The 17,156-nt window shown below is 44.9% G+C and overlaps 1 protein-coding gene across 4 annotated transcripts in view; it reads right to left on the bottom strand.

The window, feature by feature from the left end:
* Positions 1 to 17,156, bottom strand: part of CAMTA1 (calmodulin binding transcription activator 1) — a 987,191-nt gene that overhangs the window by 891,943 nt on the left and 78,092 nt on the right. Inside the window, exon 4 of one of the 4 annotated variants that reach the window (XM_044942956.1) lies at positions 10,727 to 10,991. The exons of the other annotated variants lie outside the window; for them this stretch is intronic. Within the exon in view, the coding sequence (XP_044798891.1) occupies positions 10,983 to 10,991 (9 nt within the window). The 3' untranslated portion in view covers positions 10,727 to 10,982. Of the gene's footprint in view, positions 1 to 10,726; positions 10,992 to 17,156 lie in introns of those variants that run through there. 4 annotated transcript variants of the gene reach the window in all.

Below are 17,156 nucleotides of genomic sequence, written 5' to 3'. Positions count from 1 at the left end.
TTTGCTTTATTGCATTATTTAATTTATTGCAGCGGTCTGGAATCAAACCCGCAATATCTCCGAGGTATGCCTGTGTGTGTCTGTGTGTGTGTGTGTATTTAAATTCTTTGCATAATAAATGGTGTGTGTGTGTGTGGTGTGTATTTAAATTCTTTGCATAATAAATGGCTAGGCCATGCCTGCCTTTTAAAAGCATCAGAGGGCAGGCAGGTTCTGTATCACGAGACTGTCTCAAAAAGCTACTAAACGTGAGCTTCTTCAGGGATTCAAACACATTTAGGATTGTTAAGTGTAACTAATAGAATTTGAAAGGTGAAAGCTACTTAGTCGTATCCGACTCTTTGCAACCCCGTGGACTATACAGTCCATGGAATTCTCCAGGCCAGAATACTGGAGTGGGTAGCCATTCCCTTCTCCAGGGGATCTTCCCAACCCAGGAATTGTACCCAAGTAGGTCTCCTGCATTGCAGGAGGATTCTTTACCAGCTGAGCCACCAGGGAAGCCTAAGAATACTAGAGTGGGTAGCCTATCCCTTCTCCAGAGGATCTTCCCTACTCAGGATCTCCCGCACTGCAGGTGGATTCTTTACCAGCTGGGATACCAGGGAAGCCCATAGAATTTGAGGATTATGCCAAAATCTAGGAATCTAAAGATGTGACAAAACAAAGACTCTAAAGGATAAAAGTAAAAACTCATGTGAAAAGTTGCCCTACTAGGGAGATCCTGGAAAAACTATGGCCCTGTGTTCTGCTATTATTGTGACTCAAAAATCTTGCCGTGAATTCCCAATTCCAAGGAATTACCACTCTGATCTGCCTAGAAGCAAGAGCAAGCACCCAAAACATCACAGATGCTTTGAGAAATGACAGGATTGGGCAGGAAACACTCCACAGTGGGCAGAAGGCGAAGAGCAGAGGCCACTGGTGCAGCAACCCTAACAAGGGTCCCAGCCTCCCTCTCCAACCCTGCTCATCTCATCAGGGCCATAAGTGGTTTCAAATCCACAAACACAGTCGGTCACAAGCTTTGGCCTCCCTGTTCCTGACCCACTCCCTCTGACACCCTTGGACTGCACTTCCATGGTCATTTCCGAGACCTAGGCTATCCAGTATGGTAGCTACAAGTCACATGTGGCTTTTGAGGTGTGCTGAGACTGAACTAAGTACAAAATAAAGACAAAACACCTCAACAATTTTTATATTGACCATCAGTTCAGTTCAGTTCAGTCACTCAGTCATGTCCGACTCTTTGCAACCCCATGAACCGCAGCACGCCAGGCCTCCCTGTCCATCACCAACTGCCAGAGTCTACCCAAACCCATGTCCATTGAGTCAGTGATGCCATCCAACCATCTCATCCTCCATCATCCCCTTCTCCTCCTGCCCTCAATTCACATAATACTCTAGATACATGGGGCTACATAAAAATATTATTAACATTAACTTCACTTCCTTATACTGTTTTAAAATATGGCTCCTAGATCATTACAAATTACACATCGGTCACACTATATTTCTACTGGATGGCACTGCTCTAGACCTTGATGGTAACCACAACTGCACCCCTTCACAACATCAAGTTCAAGCATCCCTCTGACTACCCCTACTCCAACAATTCCATGGCCCTACTTCCTTGAATACATGGGCTTCCCTTGTGGCTCAGTGGTAAAAAAAACCCGCCTGCCAATGCAAGAGAGGTGGGTTTGATCCCTGGCCCAGGAAGATCCCCTGGAGTAGGAAATGGCAACCCACTCCAGTATGCTTGCCTGGATAATCCCATGGACAGAAAAGCCTGGTGGGCTACAATCCATAGGGTTGCATAGAGTTAGACATGATTGAGCAACTAAACAACAATTCCTTGAATGCAGTGATCCAGGGCCTCCTGCTGCCCCTCCTCTCACTCACGCTTCACTTTTGCCCTCTGCTTGGTCCAGAGGCCACTACCCACCATCACACGGGTGCTCGGCTCCCTTGCCCCTCCCCCGCCAGCACTCCCCAGGCAGACTTCCAAACCTAGGTCAAATCCAGCTCTCGGCATCCTCCCAGCCCACACTGGGGCAGCAGAAAACACAGCTTCCAAAGCACCTGCTCTGCTTCCTCTCCTGCCGTTTGTGCTTGAACCAGCTGGAGTCAGTGACACCCTTGCCATTTCATTCATCTGGCTCTTATCAAAGTCACCAGTGATCCACGCTGCCAGGCCCAGGGTCAGCTCTCAGCCTGCATCTCACGTGACTTTAGAAGGTTTGACACAGATGACTTTGTTCTCTGCTTTGACACACGCTCCTCCAGGACACTCTACTTTCCTGGTTTCCCTCCGTGGAGTTCCTTCTCACCTCCTTCACTCCCTTCTCCCCTTCCTCTCATCACTGAGTACCCCTGTGCTCCATCCATACACACCCCCTACCAGATTCCATTTATTCCAGAGTTTTACAACCCTTCGATCCACTGACAACAGAGAGGAGCCTGGCTCAAGTCGAGACCCCTCCTCTAAACTGCCTGCCTACTGCACCTATCCACATGGCATCATGACCTTAACACAGCACAGGGCTGTCTCCTCGCCCATCTCCCTCATCTGCTGCTCCCACAGTCTTCCCCATCTCAGTGAATGGGAACTGCATTTCCAGTTGCTTGGTGCAAAAACATTGGCATCATCCCCAACTCCTCATGTTTGCAGACAACCACTCAGCTCTTCCCCTGAAATGCATCCAGCATCTGACCGCTTCTCACTGCCCTGGTCCAGACGAGCCACCACAGGCCTCTGCAACAGTCTCTTCACGAGTCTCCCTGCTTCCATCCCTGGCCCCCCTAAACCAGGGATCAACAAATTTTTTCTTAAAGAGCCAGAGAGTAAATATCTCAGGCTCTGCGGGCCAGATGGTCTCTGTTGCAACTACTCAACTTGGCTGTCGCGGCTTGAAAGCAGCCTCACACACTACACAGACAAGTGAGCATGGCTGTGTGCCAATAAAACTGGAGCTTGAACGGACACTGAAACCTGAATTCCATATAAGTTTCATGTGCCACAGAATATTCTTAGTCATCTTACTTCCTTCCCAACCCTCTAGCAATGTAAAGAACATCCTCGGTTTGCTAGCTGCCCAGAAACAGGCAGCGGCTGGATTTGGCCCTGGGGCCAAGGTAGGCCAACCTTTGCCCTAAACTACTCTCTGCACTGCATGGAAAGTGATCCCCTTTTTTATATATATATATATATATATATATATATATATATAGTTTTGGCCAAGCCATGCAGCATTTGGAATCTTAGTTCCCTGACGAGCAGACCGAACCCATGCGCCCTACAGTGGAAACTCAGAGTCTTAGCCAGTGGATTACCATGGAAGCTCCCAAAGTGATCGTTTTAATCATGTCATTTTCCTGCTCAAAAATTCTTGGCTGGCTCCTCTTCTGATTCAGTAAAACCAAAGAACTACCCATGCCCTACAAGGCCCAACCACCTCATCTGCCCCCCTCCACTGTCCTTACCCAGTGCGACCACAGAGGCCTCTTTGCTTCTCCTTTGCTATTGCTGAGCCCACAACTACCCCGGGACCTTTGCTTTTGTTGTTCCCACTGCTTGGAGTACCCTCCGCCCGGATATCTACATGAATCACAGTGCCACTTCCTTCAAATCGCCGTAGGAGAGACACCTGCTCCTGCCACACCCGCCAAGGCAGCGCCCGTGTGCACACACACCCACGTCAACATCCAGAACATTCACTGTTCTTGGTCACACTTATTATCATACAGTATTTATTTCTTTTTTTCAGGTAGAAATAAACAGATTAGGCCATTTTTTAACAGGCAAACAAGATGGCACAGTGTTCATGAAACCTGGAGGCAGACAACCTGGGCTGGAATGCCAACAGCACTGGTACTGTGACCCTGGGTGAGTTATTTTTAACCTCTCTGTGCCTCAGTTTCCCTCTCTGTGAAACAGGGACAGTAACAGCGCCTGTCTCCTCAGTGTTCTTAGCGCTGATGGGGTCGTCAGTGTGGGGTGTGTAGTCACTCACTGTCATCTTTTTGTTTGTTTGTTTGTAACTCCTCCTGGCCAACCAGAAAATAGGCTCTTTGAAAGCAGGCCTCGCTTTGTTTACTGCTTCACGCCTGTACCTAGGACAGTGCCTGCTACTAGGCACTGGGTGAATATTTATGGGACGAATGAATAAATGTTTTGAATTTAAGTCTCTCACGAGGAGTGGAGAACACTCCCCTAGCCCCCAACGTCATACAGGTATCGGGGACAGCAAAACTCTCTTAAAAACCCACCACAGCAAGAGAAAAAAACCCTGACTATTCCAGGTGGACTGCTGGTGTCTTCCTCCAGGGAGAAACCTGGACGTGAGCCCTCAAAGCCAGGCTCTGAGGGGCAGCAGTGTCACTCACAGAAAGTCTCTTATAATCACGAACTGTGCTGTATACTCAGGGCTCACGCGTTTCAGTCTCTAACCAAGTTAAAGAAGAAACGGACCCCAGAGTCGGATTCCAATTCCGCAAGTAAAACACCAACTTAATACCTAGCAGCACAGCTCTGTACAGGTCTAACAACACTTCCTGGGCACAAGCACAAAAGATTATTTAGTCAAAGCAGCTGACACTTAACTGACTTCTAAAAAAAAAAAAAAAGAACATCTCATCAAATTAAAGTCTTTCCTGAGCAAAACGGTGGTTAAAAAAAAAAACTTCCATCTACCCATCACACATCCCCAACACTCACAACCACCACAGTACCATGGATACGGCAGCTCTCCTAAGATGACTGAGTTCTGACTGATAAACAGTACTAACATGAGCTAAAGTACAAGTCCCAACATCCTGGGGACGGGCCTTTAATGGGAAGATATTAACACTCATACATGTTCTGGTATAACATGGCTCTTCTTCCAGTGAGAATCCTACTTCCTTTAAAGACACAGGACAACATGGTCACCCGCCAGAGTAGACAACTACTCTCCTGACCCTTTAAAATGCTTCTCCATGAAATAAGAAATGAACACCTTTAGTGTTGGTTCTACCAAGTGGGAACGAGTGAGTGAGATGTCAGTGGTAAAAAACACATCTATGTCCATTAGCAGAGAATTCAGGTGTAGAAGTGCCTCCCTGCAACGAATGTCAGAAAACCATGTGCCTGGATACGTAAGTGATTATGAGGAAGGGTAAGAAACTAGGGGGGTCAGTGGGGGAAGAACCCCAGAGGTCAGAGTGAACTGCCTGCCCACCTCCTAGGTGGCTCCTGCCTCCTGATAACAGGGACACAGCCTGGGGGTGGGTTTTTCTCAGAAGTGACAAGACCTGAAATTCATCTTTTCCTGTTAACCCAGGAATGGTTTCATTTTTTTCATTCTGCAGCTGGCTGGCCACTGAGGTCGCCATGACCCGGAACAGAGGACACACAGGAGGCAGGCAGCATCCGTCCCAGCTCTGTCCTGCCCTGCTACACAGGGAGCCAACCCTGAACAGTCAGGATGGTAGCTCTCTAATTTAATACTGTATTTAGCTGATGATCCCAAATAACACTTTGTCAGCTTTTGTGATCTAGCACAAAACCACATGCCTTGTGATATACCAGCTGGGCTCTGGTAATGCCCTTGACTGGAGGCTTAAAGGCTTTGGTTGGGATATAACTTTGACGTACTGAATTTCCATTTCAAACTGTGATGATTATCTCTGGGTTTGGTGTAGCCGAGAGTGCTACCAAGATTCAACTGTGGCTAGTTAATAAGACGACCTCTGCCTTCTGGTCTACTTCTGGGAGCGCTGTCGCTACTCTGCTCTGCTTGTTTGCAAGATCGAAAAGCCGTGGTTGTTTGGTTTACAGGATGCGGGCATCAGAACCATCTGCCTGGTCTGGTGTTTCTTTAATTAAAACTTTAATTACAGATATATCTCTGCACAGATATGTGCTGTCTATCAGCTCCTGTTCTTAATTACCTGTGCTAATGAGAGCTGAAAGGAGAGTGAACGTTGGCTGGGTGTCTCTTACATGCCAGCACTCGTGTCAGACGGTGGAATACATGCCAGGGCAGGTAAGAGAAACCCAGAGTCAAATGCTGCCACCAACTTGCCCCCCTCGCTGTCAGTCCTTCTCCCACCACTACAGAAGGAGGAGAAAAGTCCTCTGGCTTCTCCCAGGGGGGAGAAACAAGGGGCTGAGAGGGGAAAAAACACTCCAAAGGATCTGTAAGGAGAGAGGGGAAGACTGGGGCATCACAGGCTGACCATCCACGTGCTGTGCGGGCACCCACATCTGTCCCGTGGTCTAAAGCCTGTGATTCTGAGGCGTGTCACCTGGTCCCATGGCAACCAGGGCCCCCGTTTCCCGGGAGAGGACAACCGCCAATGAGAACAGACAGGAGCTGCATTCCACGTGCTCTGACTGCGCAGCAACCCCACCGCCGCCTCAGCCAGTGGTCACCCCCCTGCTGACGAGGGCAGATGTTCACTGAAGAATGGCAAAAGTATCTTCCACGTTGGACCATGTTTCTTATCCTCCTCACTGCCTCCTGAGGGGTTAATTGCCATCAGAACTGCCCCTAGGTGGTCTGCTCAGCCCCTTCTCCACCATCCTACCCACCAGGGTTGGGCACTTCCTGTCACCTCCCAAGGCACACAGGCCACAGGCATGGCCATAGGACATCCACACACCCCGGGCAGCACAACTGAGTGGGCTAAAGGCCTCTGGGGAGGGCCTGTCCTCCCCAGGAGCAGCTCCTCAGCACCAAACGGGGGGCCTGACACCTGGCCTCAGACCTTCCAGCAGCAAACACACTGAAAGCTGGATGCAGGTGCCTCTAGAGGGGTCAGGTCCATCACTGCCCCGCACTTGGTCCTAGTTAGCGATGGCATTTCTCAGACAGCCATGCCAAATTACCTACCCGAGATATACCACCCAACTCAAGGTTGATGATCACAAACAAAATCTGACAACTTCTGGAGTGACTCAGGGAGCACCTTCACCTCTGAAAGACAAGTCCCAGGACACATCGAATCAACTACGAGAAACACCAGGCCCCTTGCAGGATTTCAAGTGTTTAAAGCCTGATGACAGATACATTCAGAAGTATCTGGTACATGATGGAGAAAAAGTGAAACAGAGGGAGGATAAGAAAGAGAAGGGTTGGGGAGGAGAGGGAAGGAGGGACTGAAGAATAAATGCACACAAGACAGGAAGAGAAAAGAGAGTGAAAAGGCAAAGGAGAGACCACCCACTGCTTCATTTTGCCCCACAAGCAATCTCCAACCTGGTTTCTGTGATGGTAAGATGCCCGCTCTCAGAAGACTACCTCCTACTGAGGTCAGATGGACTCTCTCCTCCCACAGGAAGGCGGCTGGTGGGTAAACCACCAAACTACCCATAAAGGCCACTGCAGTTTACACTGCAACTCAACAACAGGAAGATCCACATGTGCACACATCAGTTCCAGGTATGCCTTGCTGTAAATACCATAAACATCCCGTGTCTCTCCACGCTGCTGATCAACGGTTTCTCTGAACTGGCAGCCTCAAGACTGGGATGGGGTCAGGGCTCCACGATTTAAAGCTGGATGTGTGGTAAAGAGCAAGAGCAAGGAAGCCACTGCCCAGAGCCCCTCCAGGCGCCATGTGAAGGCAGGGCCTTCCTGCCCGGGGCACTGAAGGCCTGACCAAGGCAGGGGTGCTGGTAGCTGAGGGACAGGAATGTGTGCAGAGGAGGGCAGAATTTCCTGCCAGGGGAGCCGCCAGGTTTGCCAGCAAACACAAGGCAGCAGGTCCTGGAAGGGCAGTACCTGGACTGAAGTCCTGGACTCAAGACCCAGTTTTGCAACCCACTAGGGGCGACCCCAAAGGAGCTCATTTAACCTGCCTGTGCATTGGTGTTCTCAGGGGCCAGACGGAGTTAACAAACACCATGGAGCTCATAGATACATGCAACAAGGAAACACTTGGGGAAACCTGACACACAGCAGGGACTTCCTTCTTCCTTATTCTACTGAGGATGGAGCACTGAAGCCTCTCACCGCAAAGCAAAAACCTCTCAACGCTTTCTGACTCTTCAGCTCACTAGACAGCTGACTGAAGCCTAGAGAGAATGAGCAAGTGCTGACTAAGCAAAAGATGGGGGTCTCGCCCACGGGTCTTTCGTGTGTCTCCTAATTTAGCCTAAATTAGCCAAAACCAAAGAAACTATCATTAAAGGGCCAACAGGCTCTTAATTATCTAAACTTGTCTTGTTAACTGGTTAAGAGCCCAGGTTTAACTTGAAGCATCTGAACTTGCACTGGTTATTCCCATAAACCAGTGGTCCCCAACCTTTTGGCACCAGGGACCAGTTTTATGCAAGGCAAATTTTCCATGGGGATCTTCCCAACCCAGGGATCGAACTCATGTCTACTGCATTACAAGCAGATTCTTTACTGCTAGGCCACCAGGGAAGCCCCATCAACCCTATTTTAAAGAGGAGGAAACTGAGGCACAGAAAGGTTAGATGATGGTCTCCGCCACGCCACCTGCGAAGGGCCAAGGCGGGAGGCAGGATTCCACGCAAGGCAGCTGAGCTCCCGACTGATCACCAGAGCTCTCACTACCACGTCTTCGCAGCATAAAGACTGCGGCTGCCAAGAGCACAGCCCTCGCATGAGGTTCCATTTCAAAGACACCTTTCTTCTGGGCTCCCAGGGTGTCCGTCATGCATTTTCATTTATCCTGCCAACAACCCTAAAAAGCTAGTAGGAGACATACAGTCCCCATGTTTCACACAGGATAAAACTGAAGTCAAATCAATGAAATGTTCTACAAACCCCTGTACATTAAGTGGAACAAATGATTTCACTGATTTCAACCACAACATGAAAGCCTTTTGAAGTCTTTCTATTTGAGTTTTTGAGTCTTGTGCGTCGCTACCTCACAAGAGACCCCTGGCACATCCAGAGACCCTGCCGGTCCAAAGCAGGTCTTCTGACTCTCAGCCTAGGGTTTTCTCACCGACTCATGCTCACAAAAATGACATCCAGGTGACCTACAACTCACTAGAATTCCTAAATACTAACCAAGTAAGCGCTGCTCACTGACAATAGGTAACAAATGTGACCGTATGTATACCAGCTCTCTCTGACTAAATTGCAAAATAAAAATTATCACAATAAAGACATTTCTCCTGGGTGCCTATTAACTGTCTCCTCAGCTCCTACTGGACTTAAAGTGTCTGACTGTCTCCAGAGGACCTGGCAGCCTTCGGAGAGATGTCAAGAGGCCCTGATTCTGTCAACAGGGAGCTGGGACTCTCTGGGCTCCAGCAGCCAGCTCCCCCTCGGGAGTCGGGCAGGCATAGGACTGCTTTAGCAAGGAGAGTGGATCAGACCACCGCTCACAGCCCCTCTAGCCCTGCCATGTCTGTTCAGTAAACTCTGAGCCACACATTATACTTCTTCTCATGCTAGAGAGGAACAAATAAAAGGATGCAACCTGGAAAACATTCCCACACAACTCTGAAAGCATTATCATTTAAAAAAAAATCACCTTAAAATGCAAGGTTGGATAAGTAAGCTGCTCCCACTCCTGGAACATTCATGCCCTTTCTGGCTCTGTAATCATGGGATGTTTTACCTACTCATACTTTACAGATCTGACATTCTGCAATTCTGTGAAAAGACACCCGACAAGCCAAGGGCAGTTTCCCAGGTACGTTAAGTATAACAGACAAAGACGAGCAAGGAGGCCTGAAGAAGTGTTCATGAGCATTCCGATCTCCAATGAGCAGCTCACTACAACTAATTTTAATTTGTGGTTCTAATGAATGACATAAACTTTTATAGGTATCAACAAAGCTCAGAGAGGACTTAAATCCATTTCAGTGCTCATTTAGCAGCTTCAGCTGTGTGCAATTAAAGCATCAGCATTAAATGTTAGAGAATAAAATAATGAGACACTTAGAAAATAATCTGTGCTTCAGCAGGCCATGCTACGAGATGTCACATGATTTCTTTTCTTTTTTTTAAAGGACATGATTTCTCAGGAATATCTTGCCAGTTCAAAGAATTAACTTAAGTTTGACTTTTATTTTTAAATTTCAGGGTTTTTCTTTTGCTTTTGAATAAGAGTTTTCTGAAAAGTGGAATACAGTTGCAAATGCATTGTCTGAAAAGCAGTCATGAAATAGCATGCGGCATAAAGCAGTCAGTCTGGTGTATGGACCATCAGAGCCGACTAACCAGGTTTCAGCAAAGGACACATCTGATCACATTAGAAATGTCATTCATTCTTAACTTACATCTCAAATAAAGGATAAAATACTGAAGAAGGGGGAAAGGTGAATTTTGGGAGTGAGACAACTTTCTTATCTTCCAGCCCATACGTGGAATTCAAGGGCTAAACTTTGTCTTCTACCAACACTTGAGAATATAAAATGTCATGTGAGGTGGTAGAACGTGGCAGCGGAGACCAGTTAAGTTCAAGTTGCCACCATTTCTGAAAGAAGGAGAGTGAATCTGCAAAGGAAGGGATGTGTAGTGACCGTGGTGATGGTGGGGAGGTGTGTGTGGTGACCATGAGGCGGGGGGGGGGGCACGGGGGTAGGGATTGGGAATGGTGTGGGGAGGAGATGTGGGTGTCTGAGGTGTGTGCAAGTTACATGTGAACACCAAGTTCATCTGGCTACTGCAAAACATGAATAGAAGAGGAAATATACTGTGTGGGGAAATGCACTCATTAAACTTAAAATTTAAAAGGATGAAAACACAGATTACACTTTATTTTTAAAACTGAAATGAATTTTAATACAGAAAACGAAGACAGCATTTTGCAAGTTTATCGCTCAAAGGGGTATCTCTATTTGAGGAAATCAGCGTGTTACACTCTGAGAGATGAAATGTTACAGCTTGTACACCAAAATCAAAAAATGAAATTAAATTAAAAAATGAAATGGTTACCAAGGTAATGCAGGTCAGGGGATCAAAGGTGAAGGGTCACACATTATTAAAAAGAAATCCAAAAGGACGGCTGCATCATGATCTCTGCAAAACAAAGGAGCTCCAGTAAGTAAAACTCGCACCTCCCAGAATCAAACTCAAGTTCTTGAAAAGAAGATGCCCCCTGTAACTGAACACAGTCACTGCTGAGTCCATGTCGAGCCATTTTTAATTAGGTACAAAACCAAATTTTAATTACCATTTTTAAATAAAAATTTAACCATTCAATCATATTAAACCACAAATATCCCCCATTACAAGTGACTGAAGTACTGACATTTCCACTGGACCCCATGCCCTGTTTTCGGGAAATGACACTGTTTGTTAAGTTGCCAACATATCAGAAATCTAATTTGGTCACAGCATGGTGAGTTTTTTTTTTCCCTCTCCTCAAGGAATGAATTCCAAAATTGAGTTTTTGCAAATTTGTTTCATTTGAAGTAGCTGCATAAAATTTCCATTATTGGAACATTTAGTATAACAATGTTCTAGAAGACAGCAATAAAGTGATACATGATAAAATAAACTGTGTAACTATATCTATTAAGATCTGTTCTCACATTCAACTCTCACTGCACAGGGGGGAAAAGACATTTTAAGCAAAATAACTTGCTATCTCTACTGGATTTACACAGAATTAATAGAAGCTTGACATAACGAATATCTTAACAATGAAAAAAAGTGTATGACAGTTGAGGCCTCAATTTTCCGTTATTATTTACTCATTTCCCTCATTAACAAACAAAACAGGACATTAACAAACCTTAAAAGGACAGAAAGAGCCAAGGTTTTGTTTTGCATCATGTAGCCACCACAGAAATCATGACAAACACACTTAACTTTGCGGCAATAGCAAGCATAACAATTAGGAGTTACAGTAAATAATTTCCATATTCCTTTCACTAGTAAATAAAATGGCTACTATTTTATTTACTAATGATCTTCAGTCTTCTCTCTGCAACTAAACTTGAGCAGGCTACATTTCCTGATTTAAGGATACAATCAAATTTCTTCACTTCTTGCTGTACAGTGAGTTGTAACAGGCAATAGAAATAATGCCTCTCTATCTAAAAGGGGAAAAGGGAGCATCACTAGCAACAACTTTAAGTACCATTCCCTCTTCCAGCCTCCAAGGTTAGCTTCAATCTTACAATATCTAACATTTGAGTTTACCTTGATAAAATCAAATTTCCCGAATACTTTCCTATTAAAATAAAGACAACTGCCCTATAGGATTTTATTAAGAGGAACAGGATATTCTTTCTGGTGGCTTAGAGCTATCAATAAATAAACTCTATAAGGATTTTTGTTCCCCCTGATTAGGTTTTGTTAAGAAATAACTGGCAGAGCTTCATGCACTAAATACAAGTGTGTTAGCGCCTCAAGGCCGCATCTCTAAAAACACGACTTTTATTTTAAAGTTTCAGAGCTACTGGAAAGTGAACTAGCCTTTCACTTATCTGGGATGCTCCTCTCCAGTAAAGTCTGTCATATATGAATTTGTTGCTGGGAGGCATGCAAGCAATTTTGAACACTACAGAAGGAATCAATACCCCATCAAAACAATGCAGATGTTGTTTTAGTAGCACTGTTATTCAGACCACTTTAAGCATGTTTATAAGAAAAGGCAAGAAGTCAGCAAGTCTACCATTAGCCAAGTTTTGTTTTATCAAAATATTTCCCATTAAAAATGAGAAAACGTACATTCAGATCCAATATATGTACCCCTTCATTACCAAAACACAAGCATTTATTTAAAAACTTCTTGACAACAAGAGGAGACAGCACTTATAGATGCTTTTCAAAAGTCTTCTAAATCATTTCTAAAATTCACGGACTCAGGAAAAACGTGTTACCCAAACTTTCTACCAGCTTAACCCCCACTGCAAGCTGCAGACACCAGTCTAGGCCAACGTGGTTTGATTCTCCAAGCGGTAAGGAATTGCTCTCTGAGGTCCTGTAAGCACTACAACCAATCACGTTTCCACAAATAAATCCACGAAACTGAATATAACCTAAGTAAAAACACAAACAAGAACCCTCTCCACCCAAGCACTTACGAGTTCTGACAATTTGAATAAATTTGTGCCAGGGTTAACATTGTAGGTGACTTAAAGAAAATCCATGAAGGATTTTAGCCGATGTTTTTCACATGTGTTTGCTATTTGGGAAAGGGAGGGCTATCAGGAAGGAGTTTACCAACGCCTCTAATATTCAAGGACCCTAGCACCTAATTAGGGCTTCCCTGGTGACTCAGGCAGTAAAGAATCTGCCTGCAATGCAGGAGACCGGGGTTGGACCCCTAGGTCAGGAGGATCCCCTAGAATGTAATTTAATAAGTAAAAAGAGGGCAAGACTACTGGGAGAAATAACAATAATCTCAGATATGCAGATAACACCACCACCCTAATGGCAGAAGCAAAGAGGAACTAAAGACCCTCTTGATGAAGGTGAAAAGGAGAGTAAAAAAGCTGGCTTAAAACTCAACATTTAAAAAACAAAGACCATGGATGGCATCCAGTCCCATCAATTCATGGTACATAGATGGGGAAACAATGGAAACAATGATAGACTTTATTTTCTTGGGCTCCAAAACCACTGTGGATGGTGACTGCAGCCATGAAATTCAAAGACCCTTGCTCCTTGGAAGAAAAGCTATGACCAAGCAGAAACATTACTTTGCCGACAAAGCTCCATACAGTCAAAGCCATGATTTTTCCAGTAGTCATGTACGGTTGTGAGAGTTGGACCATAAAGAAGGTTGAGCACCAAAGAATTGATGTTTCCAAACTGTGGTGCTGGAGAAGACTCTTGAGAGTCCCTTGGACTGCAAGGACAGCAAACCAATCAATTCTCAAGGAAATCAACCTTAAATAGTCATTGGAAGGACTGATACTGAAGCTGAAGCTCCAATAATCTGGCCACCTGATGCCAAGAGCCGACTCACTGGAAAAGACCCTGATGCTGGGAAAGACTGAGGATAAGAGGAGAAGGGGGCGACGGAGGATGAGAAGGTTGGATGACATCACCGACTCAAAGGACACGAGTTTGAGCAAATTCCTGAAGCCTGGGGTGCTGCAGTCCATTGGGGTGGCAAAAAGTCAGACATGACCGAGAGACTGAACAGAGACCACTGGGGCCAGAACATCTGGGAAGCACAGATTCCGCTGCAACAACCAGGAGCTGCCCCGGAGGCTGGTATCTGGGACACACTTCCTTTTTCCCAGAGACACAATCTGACGCCTGCCTACTTAACCGGAGGTCTGTTGACGCAACAGTTCTGCTCCAGATTCTAGAGGCCATGGGACGTGAGTAGCTTTTTATTTTTTCCCAAAAGACTGGCTTAAGCTGAAATTTGAGAAGCAAAACACTCTCCTAGCCCCCTTCCTGGGCCCCAAAGAGAGTCCTTCAAGGACTACAAATGGACTGGATTCGTAGATACCAATAAAAGCGAAAATTGAGGGGTGGGGGAAGGGCGGTCTTTGACCCCAGATAAATCCATCAGTGGTAGAACTAGCACTTTCACAGCAAGGGGCAGAGAAAGAGAGTCCTCTTCCAAATGACGAGCAGTAATTAAACAGGCAATGTTCAAAAGTCCTATACTACCCAAATTTTAGGAGCACAACTAGCACACACCCTACCCTCAATCTGAAATTGGAAACAAAACTGTACGCCCACACAGGTGACTTACATTATTACGATAAGAAACACACAAGGTTTCACTGTCACAAGACCAACAAGTCACTGGAGTTCTAGCAAAGAAGACTTTTCCAAAGAAATTCTCACCCATATTAAGTTCTCACTGTCTGGACAACTTTTTAAAGAACACATTTTCCAACATGCTCAATCTGTACTCTGAGTTTTGGGCAGTTGTTTTTTGTTGTTGCTGTTTCAGTGTTTTGGGGATTTGTCTGTTTATTTTTATTTGCCAAGGACCAGCCAGCATTTATAAACACAAAGAATTGGCTCATTCCTCAACTAAAGAGACAAAGAACGTCGTTTCTAATAAGGTTACATCATGACAGAAACGCTGCCATTTTCACCTCAGGCGTATACTTTCAAAATACACATAAGAACCAGAAAGAAATAAAAAATAAAGAGCCAAGAAAATTCAGAGAGTCAGAGAAGCTAGGAGACAGTTGAAGAAACCCATTAAAACAGAGTTCTATATATTTTACTAATTCTTTACAAAATGGCTATTAACGCAACAATATAATGCTTTCTGCAACAGAAACTAATCTCAGCAAGTGTACTCTGAGAGCAAAATGAGAATGTCCAGCCAAAAGTTTATTACAGTGATGGGACATTTAAAAAAAAAAAAAAACTTGAATCTATAAACATAAATAAATAAATCACCAAAATGTCACTCAATAAAACAGACAATTCACTAGAATAAAATGCACTTGAGCTAAGTATATCCTTCAGTTAAGTGGGGATTATATTTCTATTACCCTTTCATCTCAGAATTTGTTAGTTTTTTTTCAGCATATTAGAAATACTGGTTGTTTGAAAAACCAAGACAAGAAAAGCACTTGGTCTCCAGGAATGTGGTTCCTCCAAGTGCACCCGGTGGGGGGGCACAGCCAGCAGGAGGTGTTCCCTCCCCCACCCCCTTCCCACTACGGCCACCCTCTCTGCCGTTTTTTTTCAACCTGTCTGAAAATATATTTCTCTGCCAAGCTTCTCAGTCTGTTCTAAAATATACGCCTGTTTCTTAAAACTTTCTATAAGTGATACAGCAACCTACACCTGCAATCATCGTATTATTTCCGCTACAATCCTCGAAAAGAAAACAAAAGCGAAAACTTTAAATACCTGTCTACCTGGAACTTTATCCTCAACAATATAATTTTCTCCCTAACAGCTTCAAAGATTTCATGAAAGGAGAAAGCGAGGAGGAGGAAGGGGCTCACGTGCCGTGAGCACGAGGAACTTTTAAGAGTGATCAGACCGCTCCTTCTGGCGGAGGGGGGATGGCCATGGGGTGTGCACGAGCAGAGCACACGTCTCAAAGGTAGGTGCAACTCAGTATATGCCAATTACATCTCAAAAAAACTATTTAAGAACTGGGGCAGGGACTGAAAAACTCTAAAATCACCAAGCACTGAGGAGTACTCAAACGCTGTGGAGAAGGCCTCAGGAGTCGGGGAAATCTGCCTGAGGTTGAGCACTGTTGCACACTCACCGAACAAAGCAAGACCTCAAAGGATCAAACTGTTTACAAGCAGCTTAGCTGCATCCCAGAGCAAAGTTCAAGGAGAATTCAAGGGTCCTGCTTCCTTAAATTGAGTGTCAGTGTCCACCTTCTAATCAGGGTATTTAGTCCATATGCAGTTAGTATAATATAATTTAGTCCATATACGGTTAATATAATAAATGTGGTTGGGTTTTAGTTAACCATCCTGTGATTTGTTTTCTACTTATTTCCTGTGTTCTTTGTTTCTTTGTTCTTCCTTTCTGCCTTCTTCTGGATGAATCAAGTATTTTTAGTTAAAAAAAAAAAAAACTTTTTAAGAATGGGGGGTGGGCAAAAGGCAGGGCTGTGCCCTCTTCCTGCGCACTTTAACCCCCACAAAGCCCAGCTGCAGCCATCATGCAGGGACAGCCAAGAGTCATGGGGAGCCAGCAGGAACCACTGAACTAACCAATTCTGGAACCACCTGGTTCTGCTCCTCTTGGGTGAAATAATGAAAGTAACCTCCTTGTTTAAAATAAATACTATATATTTAAAACATGTCCTATTGATTACCAGCTTTCATATTAGCCACAAATCTGAAATTACCATAGTTTCTAAATGGAAAATCAGGGCACAATATGACAGTTTCTCTAAAAGACTTGAAAAACCAGCTTTAGATATACTCCTAGCTTTACAAATGATATGCAAACTTGCCAAATACTCTTAAACTTCCCCCTCAGATTTCACATTCATATGATGCTAACTCTACTACAGTCAAGACCCATTCCTCTCAGGTACTATCCCCACTAGAGAAAAAAACAATATGCTATAGGCCAAACTCCCCCAAATAAAAATTTATAAAAAATAAAACAAAAGGGAAACATTCACCTACTTTGACTTTACGTCTGTATGACCTGTATCAGGTTAGTAACCTGCACACCAGCGCTTATTTTAATTGCTCTACTGGCTTCATACATGACACTCGGGACCAAGAGTACACGACAGTCAGGAGTTAGGACTCCAACATTTCCCAC

Source organism: Bubalus bubalis, chromosome 5 (assembly GCF_019923935.1).
Source record: "Bubalus bubalis isolate 160015118507 breed Murrah chromosome 5, NDDB_SH_1, whole genome shotgun sequence".
NCBI lineage: Eukaryota > Metazoa > Chordata > Mammalia > Artiodactyla > Bovidae > Bubalus > Bubalus bubalis.
The sequence above is the reverse complement of the archived record's forward strand: the minus strand, read 5'-3'. Positions and strand labels throughout refer to the sequence as shown.